The sequence below is a fragment of the Ursus arctos genome, unplaced genomic scaffold (genome assembly GCF_023065955.2).
Source record: "Ursus arctos isolate Adak ecotype North America unplaced genomic scaffold, UrsArc2.0 scaffold_1, whole genome shotgun sequence".
Lineage (NCBI taxonomy): Eukaryota > Metazoa > Chordata > Mammalia > Carnivora > Ursidae > Ursus > Ursus arctos.
The window spans coordinates 49,689,805-49,713,041 of NW_026622763.1; the positions used below are offsets into that span (position 1 = coordinate 49,689,805).

General features: G+C 34.5%; 1 protein-coding gene across 8 annotated transcripts in view; it reads left to right on the forward strand.

Annotated features, from left to right (window-relative positions):
• UBR3 (ubiquitin protein ligase E3 component n-recognin 3) overlaps positions 1-23,237 on the forward strand; it is a 228,447-nt gene that overhangs the window by 45,981 nt on the left and 159,229 nt on the right. For all 8 annotated transcript variants that reach the window (XM_044381496.3, XM_048213900.2, XM_044381493.3 and 5 more), the window contains exons 6-11: positions 1,859-1,925; positions 7,705-7,835; positions 9,195-9,423; positions 15,854-16,033; positions 16,610-16,743; positions 22,371-22,457. In XM_044381496.3, coding sequence (XP_044237431.1) covers positions 1,859-1,925; positions 7,705-7,835; positions 9,195-9,423; positions 15,854-16,033; positions 16,610-16,743; positions 22,371-22,457 — 828 coding nt within the window. The remainder of the gene's footprint in view (positions 1-1,858; positions 1,926-7,704; positions 7,836-9,194; positions 9,424-15,853; positions 16,034-16,609; positions 16,744-22,370; positions 22,458-23,237) is intronic.

Below are 23,237 nucleotides of genomic sequence, written 5' to 3' on the forward strand. Positions count from 1 at the left end.
TAGAACTTTGTTATGCCATGACCATTGCTTGATCAAGGATACTCTTTTTATAGAAAGTTTATATTTGAAATTATGAAGTAATCCTAGCCTGGGTTATAAATTTTTTTTTTTTTTTCCAAATTTGTCTTTTCTCTCAAGATTGGGAGAACAGTTTCACAAATGGCTGTTAGCTAGATCTCACACTTTAGAACCCTCTGGGCCCTGTGTCATGATTTTATATTCTTGGGTCTGTTTTTTGTCTTTTAAGGCTCCAAATTTTGTTTTTGCAAATTACTCCGAGAGAAAGTGAGGGTGGTAGAAGAGGAGGAGGAGAGTATAGTTTGACAGTCTGTACTGCTGCCAGGTGGTAGATGGTCAGAGACGACTGTCAAAGGTGGGGATTCACAGGAGGGCGTATGGACGTGCTGAGTAAATGCTGATTGACTGAGCTAAATGGTATCTTTGGAAAACCCCAGCCCTGAGGATGGACGCTAGCTAGGTTTGCTAGAAACCTGAAGTTAAGGCTATATGGTGTATAGGCCAAGGAAGCCATACAAATAGATAAAACAGCAACATGAAACCAAGGCTATTTTTCTGCTTTGGAGATTTGGTGGGCTGTAATTGAGAAAGTATCTGGGAATTTGTACCACAGTTCTAACTGCCACCACCAGCACGCACCGTTGTTAGTACAATTTAGACTGTATACAAAATACTACCACACATGTCTTTATAATATCATTTGGCTCGTATATGTTTGGAAAATAGGAAAAAGGTGTCAGTATAATATGGAGGTTTGGGATTCTTATGCAGTCTTTCCTAGTTCAGGAGAGTTAGGAGAATGGGGGGTAGAATCATATCCTTTAGCTGGAGGGGAAAAAACCTGAATTCTGCTGTGAAGGCAGCAGGAACCTATTCAGCAACATTTAAGGAAAATTAGACATGAGTACTTGTATCCAGGGCTCCCTCCCCAAGAGGCACACCTCTAGCTTTACATTGGTTGCACTAGGGGCAGGGTTCTGCTTCCTGTGTTCCTTTTCCCTCTGTGCTCTCTTAGCTGGCTAGGTTCCCGTCCTGTTGTTGTGTTGCTGTGTTAACATCCCCTGAGACAGCCTCAGACCACTCCAAGATGTTTGTCTAGGCATCCAGATGATATCCCCAGGTATCGATTATTGCGTTTGTTACTTCTCTGGTTACACGCTTGAGTAGGTTGTGAGTGGTTTGTCCCTCATCTTTTTTTCCCCATAAGCTTTGTTATTTTTACTGTGAGCTTTTTTTAGGAATGAATATATCATATAAACAGAAATGCCTGTATTTCCTTCTTGGATTTTTTTCCTAAGTATTTTAAAATTTGTTATTATTTTTTTAACTGTCAACTCTAGCTTTTAATGTGCTGTGCTTGTTTTTCAGAATTTGATTTCTTGAACTTATTTTTTCTCTTAGATCCTTCAACGCCTTTTCTCTATTTATTATTTTAGCCTTCTTCCCTTGCTTTCCTTTCTTCCTATGCAAATCTGCTTCCCTCCCCTTTATCTTCTTTGTGCATTGATTTATAAAGTTAGGAAATTTTTTTTAATAGGAAATTTTTTATTTTGGTATTTTTGGGTTTTACAAGTCTTCCATTAAAAGCACAGGTTAAATTTAAGACAACTTGTATTTTAATACTGAGGATTTCATTATATATTTTAATTACAATGCTAATTTTAAAATTAAAAATATTTTTTATTACAGTATATACATAAAAGTGAAATGTGTTCATTAATACTATGTAAGCATGCCTGTGTTACATATTTAACATAATTTATAAGCATATTTATATTTATGTAAAATGTATAAATTCATGAATAGGACTGTATATGATGCTAATTTTGTTTTCCTCCAGGAGGATCAGGATGGGAGTCAAGGTCTGGGCAAGAGAAAGAGGGTCAAACTAAGCGGTAGCACCAAAGGTATTTATATTTAATTTTTTCCTTGTATAAAAAGCTAAAAATGAAAACCAAGAAACAGATTAACTGTAGACACAAACTGATAGTTACCAGAGGGGAGGGGGGTGGGGGATGGGTTAAACAGGTGATGGGGATTAAGGAGTGCACTTGTGATGAGCACCGGGTTTTGTATGGAATTGTTGAATCACTATATTGTCCACATGAAGCTAATGTGACACTGTGTGTTAACTAACTGGAATTTAAATAAAAAGTTAAAAAAAAGCTAAAAATGTTTGATCATTAAGAACACTTGATAGGCTAGCCATTTTGAAGGGAGAATTATGTTCTTAGATTTGCCTACTGATGGAGAAAGTATTGTTAGGGAGTGATTGTGGGGGACCTTAAAAGCAAATGAAACCCTTACTATTGGAATTTTGTTTATTTTGTTTTCATAAGATATGCATTATTATATTTGAGCCGTAAAAAAGTAAATCTTTTCATTGATTCTTTGATTTGGATCCAGTGTTTTTGGTGTAAAGTTTTAGTTTGATTTACATCTTTTTATGATCTGAGGTGTGCAATTTCTAGAGTGAAAAAGCATACGTATGGGAGAGATGGTGAGAGAGAGAAGTGGGAGAAGGGAGAGAATAAAAATGAATGGCACTTATTAAGGGTTCAGTAAGGGCTCAATCCATGTTTGCTCAAAGAAGGAAGTAGGTACGTCTGTAGTGAGGGAATAGATTAGTGATAATAATGAGTAATATTTACTAATCTTTTTGTATATGCTAGACATAGTGCCGTGCACTTCACATATGTTGTTTTATTTAATTCTTAAAGTCACCATATAAAGCAGTAATTATTATTATTATTACTACTACTATTTTATGCATGAGGAAATGGAGGCATATTAGCGATCACAGCTAATGAGAAGTAGATCCTTAATTCAAATCCCAGAGCTTAAGCTATTAATCACTGTTTTCTTGACCCTTACTAAAAGCTTTTCTAGAGTATTTGTTACTAGTTGACAGCCTTTGCTCTGGATTTTTGCCATGGAGTTCTAGATCTTAACATGGTCTGTATCCTGGGTTAGAGAGTCTCCAGAGGCTAAATTATTATTTTGCTGAAAAGAAGATGATTATTTCTGGTGCTGAGTGTATCTTGTGGAATATCTACAACTGCTTGGAAGGGTGGAGCAAGCAGGTAGTTTCAGGTGAGGCTCACTTTGTAAGTCTGTTCTGAGTTTCTTACGCTGCTGCATTTAACTTGGGTCTCCTAGTGTTGGGGACCCCCCAAGATCCTTCTAGCCAGACTAAGATGACATTAAACAGATTAACCGGAGAAAATCAAATTTAATACTGTACATATGGGGAATTTACAGACACATGGAAATTCCAAAAACAGGCAAAATAAAGAATATAGGTCATTCTGAACTAGGCAGGAATGGGTAAGGATCAGAGACTTTAAAGGGAAGACATGCAATTCACAGGAAGATGAAAAAGAGTAATATTTGATAAATACATGTTTGCTGGGCCTCTTAGAAACAATGGGACACAGGTCTTGCTAGGTTCCTCCCTGTCTACCATACTTGGTTTATATCATAATGTAGTTATCTATGATGGTAGCTCTCTTCCTGGAGCAGGTCCTCTATCTAAATTCTTTCTAGGTTGTTGAGGGAGAAGGTAAAGAGCTTTTCCTGAATCTGCTGGATTTCGATTGCTTTTGTTTGTTTGAGTAGAGTTGACACACAATGTTACATTAGTTTCAAGTATACAACTTAGTGATTTGACAAATTTGTGCATTATGATATGTTCACCACAAGTGTGGCTACCATTTGTCCTGTTACATCACTATGGTATCATTGACTGTATTCCGTATGGTCTGCTTTTTATTCCTGCGACTTACTCATTCCATAACTGGAGGCCAGTATCTCTGTATCTCCTTCACCCATTTTGCTCATCTCCCCACCTGTTCTGTTCTGGCAGCCATCAGTTTATTCTGTGTATCGTTAGGTCTGATTCTGCTTTTTCTGTGTGTGTATGTGTATTTAGATTTTGCTTGTGAGTGAAATCATATGGTATTTGTCTTTCTCAGTCTGACTTATTTTACTTAGAATAACATCCTCTAGGTCCATCATGTTGTCGCATGACATTCTCATCCTTTTTTATGGCTGCCTAATGTTCCATTGTGTATGTATACCACATTTTCCTTATCTATTCATCTATTGATGGACACTTCCATATCTTGGCCATTTTAAATAATGCTGCGGTAAACACAGGGGTACATATATCTTTTCAAATTAGTGTTTTGGTTTTCTTTGGGTAAATACCAAGTAATGGAATTATTAGATTACATGGTATTTCTGTGTTTAATTTTTTGAGGAACCTCCTAATCTTCATGTCAAAGGAGCCCATCTTGGGGTGGCTTGCCCTTGGCCCTACAATAGCAAAGGGCAGGAAATTTGATCTGTGGTCCAGGATGCACACGTGCACACATGTTCTCCTTCTTCCTTACCTAGTGGAGAACCTGTGATGCCTGAAATTAGAAACCCATATGGCGACCTGGCCTTTGACTTACCAGAGTTGTCTATGTGCTTACCTGAGTCCTTGACACACATCTGAGTTGAAGTGGACTCTTAGGTACATACTTGAGTTTCAGCTTTAGGGATGCCTAGAAAAAAAAATACCTGTTATGGTGTAAGAGGTCATTGTTTTCTTTAGTCTGGTCAAACTTTGGCTGAAGATACTTTTTATGGAGACTTAAAGTTGAAGCTTATTTTATACCTGATTTTTTTCATATGTGAGATTGGATTAATTATCTTCTCTTCCTTCCTCCACTGGTGAGAAGTGGTACAGAGATTTAAGACATCATTTTTGCTTTAAGTATGTGCATGGAAGAAATGGCTTTTTGAATTAGATAGAACCCCTGTTTTCAAAAAGTGATAGTTGGCTTTTGAAGATATCAGAAGTCCAGGGATTGGTTTAGTTTTTGTAAGAATTTGGTTCAGTGGTTTGAAAGTGAGGTGAGAATAAAATAGATGATAGGCAAGAAATTGAGGCACTGTGCTACATTCACTGTTCTCAAAACCTGAATTTTAAGGATGAAGAAACTGAAGCCTAGAGGACTTCAGCTAACATGGCCGAGATTATTGAGCTGAGTTAGGGAGCCTGGACTCTGCCGTCTGATGAAAATCTTTACGTTGCTCACGCATTTGTACCACATACTGATTGCTCAAAAATCTCTTTTTACAGTTTGGCTTAAGGTTGTTTAGGCATTGTAATAATCATGACCATTTAATCCAGATTTTAAAGGTAAATATGTAGCTATACATAACTGATGGAAGCATTTCAACCACATTTCCATAACATGACACACAAAGCACATCACACATATTTTAAATATCTTGGGGAAACTGAAATCACCTATTTTAAGGACGATAGCAGTGAAGATATTGTGGGGGTTTTCTTTGTTGTCTGAAGATGAAAAAACGGATTGTACACAATTGCAGTTATTTTAGTAGAAGCCATAGCTTTCCTGGTTCATTTGGATTGTTTTATTTATTTAAAAAAAAGTGAATATATCTTTTTCAATATATGACATATAATAATTATGGTAGCTTTAGGCTTTCATTTGGCAAATACAGACTTTCAGAGTCATAACTAAATTCTAAGGTTAATACTACAAGTTTTTTGTAGCTTTGTAAATATTTTTAGAAACACTTGTCTGTGAGGATTTTATTTATTTTTTTGGTAGTCTAAAATTTTCAATCATATTAGTGCTAAATGAATTGTAAGAATTAAATTGACATCAGCAATATGCTCTGGGTTATATTCAAAATTAGAATATAGTTTCATCATCTGATTCACTTGGGCCCTAATTTTGTTACTTTTTGGCTTTGAATCTGTCGGCATGTGCCTTTGAATATATTTTACCTCATTTTTTGTAAGACAGGTTTGTTTCTATTTTTAAATCATTGTCATATCCTGGGAATTATCTAGTTCAGGAGGAAGAGATTTCTGTTTTACAAGTAGAAATTCTGAGAGAAAATAAAGAATAAGTAGTTTCCAATAAGGAGATATATAGTATAATTGTATTTATATTTTTATTGCTGTTACATATTGCTTATACTAAAGGGACACTGAAAGGGAGTTGGGGAATTGGGATATAACTTTTGCCTTTTGTAGTTAAAATCGTAATGTCTCCAGAATAATGAAATTATTATTCTGAAAATAATGGGTTATTAATTATTAACAGAAAAATTGGGTTAAGGTTATGTCTAATAAGTACTGATTCAAGCCTGTTAAAATCAGAATGTTTTATAGAAGAATCAAGAGAGAGATGGCATACTTATTGAGCTTATTGTTACATTTTTTTAAAAAGATTTTATTTATTTTAGAGAGAGAGTGCAAGCAGGGGAAGGAGCAGAGGGAGAGGGACAAGCAGACTCTGTGCTGAGCTCAGAGCCCAATGTAGGGCTAAATCTCAGAACCCTGACATCATGACCTGAGTCGAAATCAAGAGTCAGATGCTTAACCGACTGAGGCACCCAGGTGTCCCATTGTTCCATTTTTAGACCCATGACCTGAGGAGATGTGGTGTGACCACATTACTCAATAATAGGAGAACTGTAAGACTGAGGTAAGGTTAATTGAAAAAATGCTTCAAGGTTACTGTGCAAGACACCTCGAACTGTAATGTAGTTACGGCTATATGTGAGTATTTTGGTGTATGTGATATTATTTTTTTTAAATCCCTCATCTAACTCTAGTCCTTGTGTAAGCATCATCACTGAACCAATCCATTCACAGTTGACCCTTGCTGTATCCTCTTCAATGTCCTTATATAGACCTGATGATCCAGAGCAGTATCCTAAGCCCAAGATCATTTGCTCCAACAAAGATCAGTAGTCAGAATTTTGTAGTTCTTTTTCAGGGAAAAACACTGGAGAAAGTGAGACAAAGAAATAGCTGAAGTATTAAAAATATTCAGTTCATTATATTACCTGTTGAGACCTTTCTGTTGAGTAAATGTGGCAAGGATGCAGAGATTAGCAGGAGACAAAGTAGCCCTCAAGGAGTAGCTTAGAAATTGGCCGTTTAGTAATTTTATCCCTCTTTGAATATTTATTTAAAAGGGGCATCCATTTTCTGTTTCCCCTATGCATGAAGAAGGGCATCTTGAGTCCAGTGCAAGTAAGCATGTATAACCTTTATAATTTTCCTGGTATATTCTCACCAGATAAAAAGCAAATGCTTCTGTATATACTAGAGTAAGCAATACATTAGTAATTATTTCCTACAGCAAAATTAGTATTTCATTTCTGAAGAACAATTTTAAAGAAATAAGTTATTGAATCCTATAACAATTTCTCCCCTTTTCTCTAAAAACTAAATATTAAAAGATTCAATAACTTTGGGCTTTATGGCTTCAATATTTTGTTTTTAGCTTAAAATTATTATTACTATTAACACTAGTATTAAGTACCATGAATATTGTTCTTGTAAGATAATTATTTTGAATCTTAGTAGAAATTTTAGATAAATGGCTTATGTTAAGGGCAAGTAATTAAGACTTATTTTTTTAGTAACTGCTTCCTATTAAAATATAAGGATTAAGTATTTTATTATTATATTATCTACAGCCATGGAGGTTGTAGAAACCTGGATTGATGATGTCAGTATTATAATCGAACTATTGAAAGGGTAGCCTTAACTTGTAGATACACTCAAGTATTTGAGGTTAATGGGTTATTAATTATAGTAAGGTTTAAAACCATTAGGTGATAAGTTTTCTTTTTTTTATGTAGATCAATCTATAATGGATGTTTTGAAACATAAAAGTTTTCTAGAAGAACTATTGTTTTGGACTATAAAGTATGAATTCCCTCAGAAGATGGTAACTTTCTTACTCAACATGCTTCCAGATCAAGAGTATAAGGTATCTATGTTTTTTTCCCCTTCCTTTCTGAACTTTGCTCCCCTTTCTTTGCCTTTTCATATGAAATTTTTTTGGTTTGTTTTTAAGCTCTGCCTTATTTTATTGTAGCTTTGAGGACTGAGATAATACGAATAAAAAGCATTAGCTTCTTTTGTTGTCAAAACAGGGTTTGCACAAAAAGGACAGAATCGTAGATCTAAGGCAGAGCAGCTTTACAAAGCAGTATTCCTAAGGGTAGTCTGTCTGCATGGAACTTGGTCCACAGAGAATGCTGGGGACAAACAAAAACATAATTGCACAAGTAAATATGTAGTCAATTAAATTGTGGTAGGTTCTCCAAAGGAGAGGTACAAGGTGCTATGAGAATGTTTAAGGGGGCAGCTGAATTTGGATTGTGGGGTTACAGGGGTGTCTGGCTGGTTCAATTGGTAAAGCATGCTACTCTCAATCTCGGGGTCATGAGTTCAAGACCCTTGTTAGGTGTAGAGATTATTTAAAAAAAAATGGATTTTGGGGTTAGGTTTGAGAAAATCATAGGGTTAGTTGTTGCTGGCCAGAGCTGTTAAAGACAGAACAGTTACTGACCTATATACACATGTAGGTAGGTGAGGGCTCTAGTCCCAGAGGGTCTGGACCCTCACCAACGACCACCACGTGGCTATGGCAAAGTGACAAAGCCTAGTGTATGAAAAGAAAATAAATTATGCTGTTGTTATTCTTCCTCCTTTTTTTTTTTTTTTGGCTGTATTTCTTCTTATGGTTTAGGTAATAAAGCCTCTTTAGGAGTTATACTTAAATGAATAATGCCATTGTTTTGTGTCTTTATACCCGTTTAGGAAAACAAGAAATGTATATGTTATACAAAAACAGTATTTATTTAGTCAGATAGTAATCAGCTCCAGTCAAATAGGAGAAGACATTTCTTTTGTAGTAGTCACATTGACTCTCTTGATTTTAGTTATATTAAATCCTCTAGTATGGTTTTTAGCTGAGACTTTAGATTTTGTTGTTAAAGTGGATAGCACAGAACAAAGATACCTACTTTGACATTAGTTAATTGATATATTTGTAAGCAAAGTGAAAATTTGTATTTTTAAATCATGGTATTTGTAATTGTTTTAAAACTTTAATAATTTAAAATGCCTATTAAATTTTTTTAACCATTCAAGTATTTTGCTAATGTTCCAAACAAAATAACGTAACTACCATCATCATTGAAATTACATTTAAAATTATCTTGGATGTCATCATAAGCTAATAAAAGCTTTAAAATGTTAATATAATGTATTGGAAAATGTGTTATAAAACTCAAAGTTAAACTAATGTGTTTTTTTCATCCTATTTAAAAAAAATTTACAGGTTGCTTTTACAAAAACTTTTGTTCAACATTACGCTTTCATTATGAAAACACTGAAGAAAAGTCATGAATCAGACACAATGTCTAACAGAATTGTGCATATTAGTGTTCAGTTGTTCAGCAATGAAGAGCTAGCCAGACAGGTAACAGAAGAATGTCAGCTGCTGGATATTATGGTCACTGTGCTATTATACATGATGGAAAGTTGCCTAATTAAAAGTGAGCTACAAGGTAAATTCAGAATTATTTCCCTAGTTTTATTATTGGTATACTTTGTATAAGTAGTCTTAAAAACCTCCTTACATGCTTAAGATAGCTTTAAAAATATTATAAAATAATACATCTGTGTTAAAGAATTTTTTTGAAAATTTTCATCAAAATTTGAAGATAAACTTTATTTTTTTAAAGACAAACTTTAAAAGTACCTTTAGCTTTGTTATTCACAAATAACTGTTGTTAACATTTTTTGGTATTTCTTTTCTGTCTTTTGTGTGATAGGAATATATTTACAGGTTCAAATAATACTTTAAAAATATACTTTAAAAATATGCCACTATACTGTATGTGTTGAAAACATGTTTTTTAATGATTGCAGGTATTAATGTCATAGGGCTTTACCATAATGTAATCATTTCTTTATTAGACATGTTCCTATTTTTTTATTATAAATTTATCTGCCTTAGATATTTTTATATGCCTATAGTTTTAGAATTTAAAAGTTGAAATAAATCTTGCCTTTTTTTGTTTTCCCCTAGTGAGGTCTTTAGTTTTTTCCTTTTGTGCTTACTACATGATTGATACTCCTCAAACTACCGTGATATTTCTAGGACCTCCTCCCATTCTCATTTCACTGTGGTCTTTCATCTTAACTTTACCTCCCTGTAATAATTTATATTATTTGAATTATTTGCTATGTACGAGGCGTTGTATTAATACCATTCATATGTTGTCTCAGTTAAGTTTCTGAACAGTTCTGAGATTGGTATTATTATCCTTATTATTCCCACTTTAAAGATGAGTCAATTGAGGCTTAGAGAAGCTAAGGCATTTACCATAGTTAAGACAGCTAGTAAATGACAGAGCCAAGGTTGTCTTATTTCCTGATGTCAGAATCTGCCCTTAAGCATGACGCAAAGCAGATCAGCATCAATAGTACTGTGTCTTCACTTGTTGGCACGTGGAGCTAAACTTTAATAACAAACAGCACCCGAGATTAAATCTTAGGACCCTTCCATTGTCTTTGGAGGAGAGATCTTGTAGTTGAGACTTGCTTTGTTCCACTGTTACCTCCTTTTGCATATCAGCTGCTATTTACTCTCTGTTCTCACGTGATCTATTCTCATGTGATACTATAACCTGAAAACTGGTGTATACTCAGTGCAGGATGCAGTGCTTTATATATGCTAATAATAGCTAGCTGATATGATAGCTACCATCTTTTGAGCACTCACTATGTGCTATGCTCTTTTCTCAGTACTTTGTATTATGTCATTTAACCATCTGTGAAGTAGATACTGTTTTTTTCCATTTTATAGGTGAGGGAACTGTGGCTTGGGGAGTTGAAGTCAATGATCTGTGGTTTTATAGCTGTAAATAGTAAGGCTAGGTGTCAGACTTAAACCTGTACTCCTGCCCATTATGTGACTCTGTCTTCCTATTATAGGTATAGTGGGAGCATAATACATTATTTACATTAAACAATATATCTCTTCACTTTTTTAAAGGAAAATTTAAAAGCTTTGTATTATAGCTCTTCTATCTTCAATTAAGATGACCCTTTCTTTTGAAGATTCAGCTACATACATTACATGTATTGCTTGTCCTTTTTTGAAATAGTACCTATCATCATTGAGTTGCATCAATGTTATTCTTATATATAGAATTATACATTTAGAGAAGGACTTTTCACAAAAAGGGTAGTTTTAATTTATAAACTAGAAAACTTTAATTTTTTAAAATTGTTTTAAATTTTTATAGATTTCATTTGTTTATTTGAGAGAGGTGGGGAGGGACAAAAGCGGGGAGAGAGAGTCTTAAGCAGACTCCATGCTGAGCGTGGAGCTTGATGCCAGGCTCTGTTTCATGACCCTGAGATCATGACCTGAGCTGAAATCAAGAGTCAGATGCTTAACTGACTGCACCACCCAGGCCCCCTAAACTAGAAAACTTTTAAAATTTAGAGGTATCTGCTCTTTTGGAAAGAATCTGGAGTCTGTTTTTTTTTTTAACTAAATGGTTTAGCTGTGCTTATTAATAAGTTGTATATAGCTTGCACTTGATCTTCAAGGAAGAATGTTTGAGAAGATGTGTTTGAATCTGCCTCATATTTTTTTTCTGTAGCCAGATTTCCTGAAAGAGTTTATGTTTGTTTCCTTGCTTTTTAGTCACTCAGTAACCGACTTCAGTCTAGTGTCTACTGCCATCATTCTGTTGTTCTCTCTGAAATTGTCTGTGACTCCAGTGGTCACATGTTCTACTTTCCCCAGAATGGCTCCAAGTAATGCATGTTGTTCTGACATAGTTATTCATATAATCTCCTTTACTCTCAGAAGTGTCCCATTTTATACAATAAATTATATGATCACCCTTTTCATGACATACAGTCTGGGGAAATCTGTGGCCACTCTTTGGACTTTATCTTTCCTGATTTTTCGGTAGCATTTCATACTGTTGAGTGTCTGTTCTTTCTGTGGTCCAAAACTCTTTTCTGCTTGTCCTGTTGATGTTGGTGTTTTTTGGCACTTTGTCCCAGTCTCTTTGCTCTTCTCACTTTCCCCATATTTTCTGAAATCATACTGCAAAGTCTTATTTTACTTTCTGTATATACTTCCCTTCTAACGCAGTTAGTCTTTTCTGGAAATTCTTACACAAATTGAATTTTCTGGAAGCTAAATAGCTTTGGTAGCATTGCTAAGATCTTTAAATATAAATGTATTTTTTCCAGCAGTAAATTACATTTTTCTAAGCCAAGGTCTGAAATGATCTTTAGCTCCCATGGTGTTTATTCCTCTTTTTTAAAAAGTAGCATAATGTTTCATGATACATGTTTACTGGTTTTCTAAAAGCACCATAAACTTTCCTGTTTTTACATCAAGAGTATTAGAATGGGCTTTAGATATTGTGAATTACCTATAACTAGCTACAGATATTACAACAGGATCTCTATACTTTGTTTTTATTTTTTAATAAATCTATCTAGCTTTTACAGAAATTTTCATTAACAGTATTTGAAAATTTTGGCTATACTATTAGTAAATACAGAAGCTGATACAATGAGAATTCACATGGCCACGGCAGTAGCTAAAGATTAAAAGGAAAAAGCCTGTAGTAGTAATTAATCCCTACCTTACCCTTTTACTTTGTCATATTTGCTTCTGCACCATATTACTTTGTGATTCCAAACATAACTCATCACTATTCATATCCCTGAAATTTTATAGTTTGTCTTATGAAACAGTCTATATATAAAATGGGAACTTAAAACCATATGTTGCAGGGGTGCCTGGGTGGCTCAGTCGGTTAAGCATCTGATTCTTGATGATCAGGTCATGATCTCAGGGTTGTGAGATCGAGTCCCACGTCAGGCTCTGCACTGGGCATGGAACCTGCTTAAGATTCTCTCTCTCTCCCTCCCTCTGCCCGCTCTCTCTCTCTCACAAAAAAACAGAACAAAAAAAAAGCCCAGAAACCCCCCCCAACCCCCCAAATCATATGTTGCATAACCATAAGGATGTCTGTAGATGGTAATAATCCCAGAGTGATCTGTCCTGCATATCAAACTGTTTATTGAGCTATATTCCTTGGATGTCTACGAGTACCTCAAACACACAATGTCCACACCAAAAATTCTTTCTTCTTATCTATCAAGCCTGCTTCTTTTCTATTATTGTGTGTGTGTGTGTGTGTGTGTGTGTGTGTGTGTGTGTATGTGTATGTGAGTACACAAGTGTGTGTTTTGGTTCCACTGTCCAACCACCTATACAGCTGCCCAAGTTAAAAACCTAGAAGTCATTTTTGACTTCTTTGTACCCCTTGTAGATATAATGAACATCACCAAGTCTGTCATTTGAACCTGTAAACATCTTAAAATAGCTGTTTCTCTTTATCTTTACATCTTCATGCCACCACCATAGTTCAAGCCATTGTCATCTCCAGGCCTCATGCCACTAGCCATCACCACCCTTCTTTAGTCCCTTTCCGCACTACACATATGATCATGTCCCTGTCTCTCAACCCTACCCCCTCAGTTGCTTGTCATCCTCTTCACATGAACTCCAAACTCCTGAAGCTAATTTTTAAGGCCCTCTGGCTTCATTTGTGCCACCCATCCTCTGCATTCTTTGTCCTAACGATTCCATCCTTTTTTTATATTGCTTCCTCTACTCAAAACACCATTTCCTCTCCCATCCCTAGTTTATTTGGCTGATCCTTATTCCTCCTTCATTCTGTAGATCTTAGTTTAGACATCACTTCCTCAGAAGGGTCTTTTCCTGAATTGTAGACTAGCTATATTTGTTCTTATGACTTGTACTTTGCCTGTGATAGCCGCATCAGAGGCAAAGTACTGTCTTCTTATATTAATATCAGTGGATAGACTATATAAGTTTTGATTTATTTACCTCTTTATTCTCAGAACTTAATAGAACACCTGGCCCTCAGTGCTCAGTAAATATTTGTTGATGAGTGAATCTCAGTTGGGGAAAAATAGAAATCCTAGTCACTTTATTTCACTAAAGGTTCCAAGGTGTTTTTCACAAGAATAGTAATATTTAAAGCAGTACCAGGAAAACAGTCATTTTGTTTAATTGTTTTCTGCTTATTCATCTTCTGGTTTCAATTAAATAGAACAGTGATTTTCAGTGTTTAAAAAATTAAGTTTAAATTCCAGCATCACTGAGCACTGTTCCATTAGTATCAACTGCTCACCAACTCATGGTGGCAGTAGTTGTCAGTCAGAGAGGGCTTTCTAATTTCAGGTGTGGGTGATTTGTAAAACCCCACTTCTTCATTCAGTTACACCATCTCTCATCCGGTTGAGAGGTGCTAAAAGAGAGCATACTTAACTTTGTGGGTCCCGTTCTTGTATATTATTAAATTTAAGAGTTGGGTAAAATAATTTCATGGACTGAAACCTTAATTTAATGTATGAAAAATAAGAAGTGCAATAGAAGCCTCTTCCCTGATGAGTTTATTTTAAATTTTTTAAATATTAAAATTTTTTAAAAAAGATTTTGTTTGAGAGAGAGCTCGTGCACTCAAGAAAGAGAGAGAGCGTGTGCACACGAGGTGGGGGGGAAGGGCAGAGGGAGAGGGAGAAGCAGACTCCCCACTGAGCAAGGGCTCGATCCCAGGGCAAGACCCTCAGATTAGGGCCTGAGCTGAAGGCAGACGCTTAACCCACTGAGCCACCCATGCGCCCCCACTCATGAGTTTAATTAGTAGATAATTAGTTGAAAAAGTTGGTTAAAGTGAGGAATCATAAAAAAAAAAATTACACACGTATTAAACAGTGCATTTTAACTTAAAATACAGATATGCTTGTTCATTCTCTTAATTTTGGGCAAAGCATTTTTAAGGTATGGTTTCCTTGACTGGAGTTCTCCCTCATCACTTCTTCAAAACATCATCTGTGATTTCCAGTTTCAGTTTCTTTAGAGTTAGAACATAAAAATCTTTATGAAGCAATCTGAGTGTAAAATTCTAGGTTTTTATGGTTTTTCTCTAAGATTTTTTAACATTTTCTTAGGCACTTTTATTGTCTCTCAAAAGCTTATGATCCAATCCAGTTTTTGTAATACCTGTCTTTATGTATTCATATTTCATCAGTTATGTACTTTTAATTTAAATTTTATAATAAAAAGAACAATTATAATGAACAGAAACAAAAACTGACTCTGGATAAGCATATATCTTGGCTTATGTACTAGGGAATAGGTTGCTAGCTTTGAGTACTCTGTATATTATGAATATTAGTATGTTATACAGTAGGAATGGGGGGCTCATTTGTCCAGTGAATCAATTAATTTGGAATAGATTAAGAGAGCTAATGCATATACGCTCTAACTTCTGGTAGTAAAGGTTTGATTGAACATACCTAATTTTCCCCCACCCACAACAATGTAATTGGACTTTGAAGATTTTTTTTAAAGGCTTAAGAAGTTTATGTATGTGTGTATCTTTCATTTTTGGAATACTGTATTTGCTAAAAAGTTACATTACATATTCTTTGAGTAGAAGAAAGTAACTATATATCGCTTATATCATACAGATTTGTTTGATAAGATGGAATGAGATTAATCTAGGGATAAAAATATTTTCTTGATTGGAACTGAAGATATTGCATTATGTTGTTAAAATCAAGAAACTAATAAGGTTTGATGAACATATAGCTAGCTCAATATCATGTAATATGTTAGACATGTGATAATAATTATAACGATGTACTCAGTGTTATGTTAATGCTTCATTTAATTCCCTTAAGATATGTGTCTTTCCCTCATTTTCTAAATGGGGAAATTGATTCACAGTCTAAGTAACACATCATATGGCTGGCTGGAGTTTGAATTTAGATATCCCTGATTCTAATGTATATAATGTATATCATCGGTAAAGTTTTTGTTTTTTTTTAAACTTATTATTGGGCTGTGTGTGTCTGTTTTAGATGAAGAAAATAGTTTACATGTGGTAGTGAACTGTGGAGAAGCATTATTGAAGAATAACACTTACTGGCCTCTTGTCAGTGATTTTATTAATATCCTTTCTCATCAAAGTGTGGCTAAGAGATTTTTGGAGGACCATGGTTTGTTAGTTACATGGATGAACTTTGTATCTTTCTTTCAAGGTATGAATTTTACTTTTTTAATTAATTTTTTTAGTTTACAAAATGCCTAATGAAAACGATCAGATATACTAATTAAAAGATAATAGCACATCATTCAGGTTACATGTGAAATGTCTCAATTAGTATTTGTAAGTACTTTAATCAAGTGTTCATGAAAATATATCAGAGTTATGAAAAATACCAAATTATTAAAAAGGAAATAGGAGTGTAGTTTTTTAGCACTTTAAATCATTAATCTAGAAATTTCTAATTTATTCTTCAAGAAAGTTTTATAACACTTTCATAAAATTTCAACTAGGATCACTTAAAATAGTTTTGACTTTCTTATTTAACATATTCAGTTATATTATGTAAGAGACAACTCACAAAGTGTTTCTAAGAAAACCTGGTTCGTAAAGACTTCTAAAAGGACTAGATTATTATTTTTTTAATTATTTATTTATTTCTCTACATATTGTGTCACTTATGCCATTTGTGTACACCAAGTGTTTGGTACTAGGAAGTATTTTACTTGATTTTAAATATGAATACTTGCTTCCATTTGGCAAGGTTTATAACTGCTTTAATTTTTGCAAGGTATGAACTTAAACAAGCGAGAACTAAATGAGCATGTGGAATTTGAGTCTCAGACCTACTATGCTGCCTTTGCTGCTGAACTTGAGGCCTGTGCACAGCCAATGTGGGGGCTCTTATCCCATTGTAAAGTTAGGGTATGTCGAAAATATTTTTGTTAATTTCTGTCTTTACCTTTAAAAGAGTGATTTAAGAAAAAGATTTGTGAAAACATTGATTTGTTTACTTATATATATTAATGAGCAATGTTTAATTGTGAATTCAGCTGTGTGAATGCTGACTTGAGACATTAACTGTAATTCTTCGGCAAGTTGGAGTTCATTATATTATCAGATCCTTGCAGCCTTCCCTTACTGTGATTAGTCTTTGGAGCTTTAGAAGTCTCCATATTTATCTTTATTGCTTCATTTTATCCATTATCAGTTAGTTGCCCGATGCTTCTTGTCTTTTAAGGAATGGAAATAGTTCTCAATAAAGTTTACATTTTTAAGATTCCAAGCACAAAATTAGTATACATTTCATACAACTTCCAGTTGTGTACAAAAGGAATCTTAATAGTAGCAGAGCAGCAACATAAATTCTTATAATTGAGTAAGAAAATGATCACTTGTAATTGCATGTAGTGGTGTCTTTGTGTACAAGTATATATTTTACTTTTTGCATTTTGAAGTATTGGTTTGATGGGTCTCCAGAGTCCCTGGATGATCCAGAAAAATGGAATTTCCTGACCCTATTAAACTAAGAACTTGACTGAGATTTTGCTATATAGATCCCGTGAAGACCAACTGCCAGCCTGTATCGATAAGCATGCTGGACAAGATTTTATAGTGGAAATATTTTGAAGCCTTGGATTCTGATCTTGGCTCTGCCTTTTCCTACTTACAATCCTTGGTCAACTCATTTAAAACTATTTGATAGTCTCCTCCTTTCTCCCTTTTTTTTTTTTTTGGAAAACAAAACAAAAGAAAATGGAAACAGGACACTAAAGCCTGCCCTTCTTCACAGGGTTATTATGAAGCCCTCCTCCGTGTTCTTTAAATATGTGAATTCCTTTAAGCAGATTTGTATTTTCTCTCATGACTTCAGCTATTCTCCAAATGCATGTGACTTATAACTTTGTTAGTCTAGCCAGGTTCGCATTTCCAACAGCTCTGGTTATTCATGTAGATCTCCTTATAAGTACATGAATTTTCTCAAGCCCCTAACTAACTTATTAAATTCATCTGCCCATACTGTATCCTTTATGTCATTTAATGGTGTCTGAAAATGTACAGTTAATCTAATATGAAAACTATATCTCCTTGCTGTGCCAGTTGTGTTCAACCTGTAATCAGATACCATGAAATTTCTCTTCTGTTCCAGAAATTCTCCCTACCACTTCTTTCCTGTGTTTTAATTTATTTATTTTTATCTTTAAAATCTGGGTGGTTAAGATAATTTAACTGGTTTTCCTGCCTCTGAATTCTTCCTACTCTAATATGTCCCAATACTGAAATTACTTTTCTAAGCTCTGTGCATAATCTCTCCTTTGCTTAAAAAAATCCTTAAAATTCTCATCTGTCTGCAGGGTAACATCTGTGTTTCCTATAGAGACATTTAAGATCATTTGCCCTTAACTTGTATCTCACAATTCATCTTCCATCTATGCTCCTCTATCTATCTCCATGTCTTCACTGGATTGAATACCATTCTTCAACATGGGGTGTCCTCTCTTGATTCCTATGCTTTTGTTCAAACTAGTCCCTTTTTTGACTTATGGTCTCTCATTCTTTCTGCTTATTCTAACATGAGAATCATCTCGGAAACTCTAAGAGTATATATGTCTAAGCCCCATGGTCAGAGATTTTGATTTATTTGATGTGCAGAAGGACCTTGGCAGTGATTCTAACCAGAGTGAAGAACCACTAGTGTTAGCTCTTCAAAAATGCTGACCAGCTGATACGTAATCTCTTCATTTAAAGTTCTTTCACTCAGGTTTATGATTCTAGTTTCAGTGTTATTGTAGTACTTTGTTTAATTTCCGCTGTAGCATTTATTTAAAAAAAACTGTCATATAATATGAGGTTCATTTGTTCATTCACTAAAAAAATTTTGTTTAATGCTGTTCTTATGCCAGATGCTATCTAGATGCTTAGGTTTTGTGTGTTGAACCAAATAGACGTGGTTCTTGTTCTTGTGGGGCAGTCTGATGGGGGAGATAGATGTTAAGTAGGTAAACACACAGATTCATTTTGTAAGTGTACTCTATAGGAAAATAATAGGTTGCTGTGAAGAGTAATGGGTGTGGGGACTGATTTGTGCTCCAAAAGGGAGTCGGGACTAAGGTTATACATTTTAGACCCTTGGTAATGTAAATGGTATTTATCACCATGGGGTGGCATGAGGTCAAGTAGGGAGAGAAGTAGGCCCTGAAGAAAGAACTAACATTGCGACATCAGAGATAAGCGTGCTGAGAAAAACCAGAGGAACACAGTATCCTATAAGCCAACAAAAGACAGTGATGCAGCAGGGAGGTTGATACGATGTTAATATGAAAAGATCAGTATTTTAGGAGGATTTTTCTGACAACTGTGTTTAAGATAAATTTGGATTATGAAGTTGGGGTTATGTTTATCTCTGATAATGAGAACTCATTGTTTCTAGGCAGTAGTTTAATTTTTAGCTTTGAAGGCCAGGTTTGCAGTGTGTTATTGTTCCCTTAACCTAAGAAGTGAAGAGGGTTGAGAAAACAAGCTCATATTGTCCTAATAGAATCTGAGAGAGTAGTTTCTCAGTTAAGGGAGTATTTAGTTCCTAAGTAAGACATTTTCTTGATGAGCACCCACATTCTGTCAGACGTTGTTCTTCACACTATATTCTTTGCTTTATATTCTTATCTAGTCTTCATTACATCTCTTATAAAGTAGATAGTATCATCTCTTTCTTTCAGAAGTTAAATAACTTGCCCAAGTTCACACAGCTATTAAGTAGAAGCTGAGTTTGAAAACAAATCCATCTGATTTCAGAACTTGTGCTCTTTCCCACTTTGCTGTAATTGTCTGTTAAAAGCAAGAATGTCTAGAGCTTTTCAGCAGTACTGTTGTTGGGTTTAGAAATGTAAGCTAGAAGAAAGACTATTAAAGTAAAAAAAAATTAGCTATTTCGTTTTTTCTATTCTCTAATTATAAGATATAAAACTAAAGGATTAACAATAAAAAGAACTTCACCTGATAGCTTATCTTCTTTGTATGATTGCCCTAAATGTGTTTGGTTATTGAAAATGTTAAGGGCTAGTTAAACAATTAATACTAGATTGATAACAGATAGATTAGGGATGGCGCATTTCCAGAATCTCACTAATTTTTGCCTTCCTTACAGAACAAATGAACTGTAAAATCTCCATCTAGTGGCAGCTTTAGGTAACTGCAGATTTGACGGGAGTAGTCTGGCCATGACCCTTTGGAGCACTGCTTGTCACACATAGTGCTGGACTATGACACAGAGCATTTTACAAACATTATTTCATTTGCTTCCTTCACAGTACTAGGAGGTAGATAGTATTATGTCCATTTTTACATATGGATAAACAGACTGAAAAGGTTGTAAAACTAGTAACTTGACATGCACACTGCAGTTTTTTTTGGTGGGTGTGTTAGTGGTGGGAGATGGGAGGGAGATGATCTGGACATGATTATTAAATATGCTATATTTAGAAATGGAGTTAACTGGTCACCTTTTAAAAGGCTCTTGATACATGCTTTTCAAATTTTTCTCCAGAAGGGTCATATCAGTTTATACTTGTACCATCAGGGTATTATGATACATCTTTGCCCAAACTCTTGATAAAATGGGAGAATTTGGTTTTAAATGTTTCTTTATCTGTTGAGTTATCTGCCACCTTAGGTTGGTTATGACACATTATTTATGGTAACTTAAAAGTGCCATTAAATTTTTTTCAGTAAGAAATCAGGAAACATAATATATAAAATAATATTTTTATAAAGATAAATTTCATATAGGGTGGATTAAAACAGGGTGAGACTGCTGGCAAGGAAACCAGATAAGTGATATTTGGACTGAGGTAGTGGGCATAAGAGTAGACCTACATGATAATATTAAGGAAGAATTAACAGGACAGGAGACTGAGCAGGGTGAAGGAAAAAGCAGCAATGGGAGACTTTAGTGTTCCTTAAAGGCACAGAGTAATATATATATGTAGCTAAAGATTTTAACCTACTTGACTTTTATGCTACCTGTACTATTATTATACATTAAGGCCCCCAAATGTCTTTCTTTTTTTACAACTTTTTTTTTATTGATTTCAAATTTATACAACCTAAAATTCTGTATTTTAACCATCTTAAACTATTCAGTTCAGTTGTATAGTATATTCACAAAGCTGTGCAGCTGGTACCAGAAATTCCCCACTAGTCACCCATCCCTTAAAGAAATCTCATACCTCCCAGTCTCAACGTCCTCTTATTCCCTGGAAACCACTGATCTCCCATCTGTCTCTGAATTTGCCTAATCTAGACATTTCATATAAATGGAATCATACAATATATGTATGGCCTTTTGTGTTGGTCTTCTTTCACTTAGCATAATGTTTTCATGGTTCAACTATGCTATGGTGTGTATCATTTCTTTTCATAGCCGAATAGTAATCCATTGCATAGATATACCACATTCTACTTGTCTATTCATGGGTTAATGCCATTTTTAGTTACTGTGGATAATGCTGCTGTGAACATTTGCATGTAAGTTTTTGTGTGAACATATATTTTTAATTCTCCTGGGTATATGAGAGTAGGATTGTTTGGTCATATGGTAACTCTGTGTTTAACTTCAAAGTGGCTGTACCATTTTACATTTCCACCAGCAATGTATGAGAGTTTCAATTTCTCTGCATCCTTGCCAACACTTTTTATTTTGCATTTAAAAAATTAGAGCCTTCCTAGGTGTGAAGTGATATCTTATTGTGGTTTTGATGTACGCTTTCTTAGTGACTGATAGTGTTGAGTTCATGTGCTTATTAGCCATTTGTAGATCTTCTTTGGATAAATGTCTATTCAGATCCTTTGCCCATTATTTATTTTTTTTAAAGAGAGGTTATCGTGATTTATTTTGCCATTTAAACTTAATAGTTGCCTATTTCACTGGATCCATTTCTCCATAAAACATTATAACTTTCTTTCGTATTACCTTTGAGTGGCACACACTTACCTTTCTTCTTAGCAAGCTAAGATATCCACAGGCTGCTCATACTGCTTAAATGTTCTCTGCTCCTTTTTTGTCTGTTTGTTTTTATTTTTTGTTGTGGCAAATATGCATAACATACAATTTAATCATTTTTAGGTGTGCAGTTCGTTGATATTAAGTACATTCTCGGTGTTGTGCAGCCATCACCACCATTCATCTCCAAGATGTTTTTATCATCCCCAAGGAAACTGTACTCATTAAAGAGTTAGTATTAGGGAACTTGTAATATTTTTGGAATCTCTTCAAAGGGAACTTGATATGCATCATATAAAACTATTTCAGCCTTGATTCATTTTCAAGAATATATTATATAAGACATAGCATGTTGTGTTCCTTAGTTTTCATAATTGTCTCTGGTCATTACTATTAATTCATGAAAGGATTTCTTAAAATGGCAAATGTGGTTATTTTGATAATATATATATATTTTACCATTATATATACAACTTTTACATATTGCATATAATTTGAAGTTGAAAATATACATATTTATATAGTGTAAAATTTGTATAACTTATTATTTTAGGAAACTCAAGAATATACCCGAAATGTTGTTAGATATTGCCTTGAAGCTCTTCAAGACTGGTTCGATGCCATTAACTTCGTAGATGAGGTATGTATGTTTTTGACATATATAAAGGCACTTAAGAAAAGTGTTAGATCTCATTTAACACTGAGAATAATATCTTTTTGTGGGATAAGGGAACGAAGTTAGAATGAGGATAACACCATTAGGTTTAAAAATGGAGAGGTGGAAGATCAGCGCTTTGACATTTAGGAGATTCTAAAGTGTACTAATCATACTTGCTAATTTCCTAGAGAATGGCGTGATTTCTTTTTCTGTTATTAAGTGTATATGTCTCCATGTTTCTCAGGAGTAAAAATTAGTTTCATTTGGAGAGGTTAAAGTGACAGTGCAAATGTGAATAAGATAGGGGAAATTAATGGAAAGGGTGTTACATCTTCATTAATTGGTCAGTGTTCTCCTGTGGGCTTGAACAAAGGTGATTGTTATTAATAACGAGCTGAGAAGAATTGGCTCAGAACATACTCCTTATGAATTAAACAAGGGCTTGCTTGTAATTAGTCGGCCAACTTTCCTATCAGAAGCCCCTTTTATTCCTCTTATAAAGTGGGTTCAGAATATGCCATATGCATAAGGAGGACCATGTTTCAGACAACTCTAATTCCCCCATCTGATTTCTGAATCCTGGGCAGATGGAACTTTTTTTTCGTGGTGGGGGGGGAGGTGTCGGGATTTTTCTTTCTTTTTCTTCGTCTTTCTTTTAAAAATTTTTGGATACACTCACAAACTTGTTGAAAATTTGGAAGTGGAGTACAAAGAACTTTGTTTTCTTGAACCATTTGACTTGATGCCCAAATACTTGATACT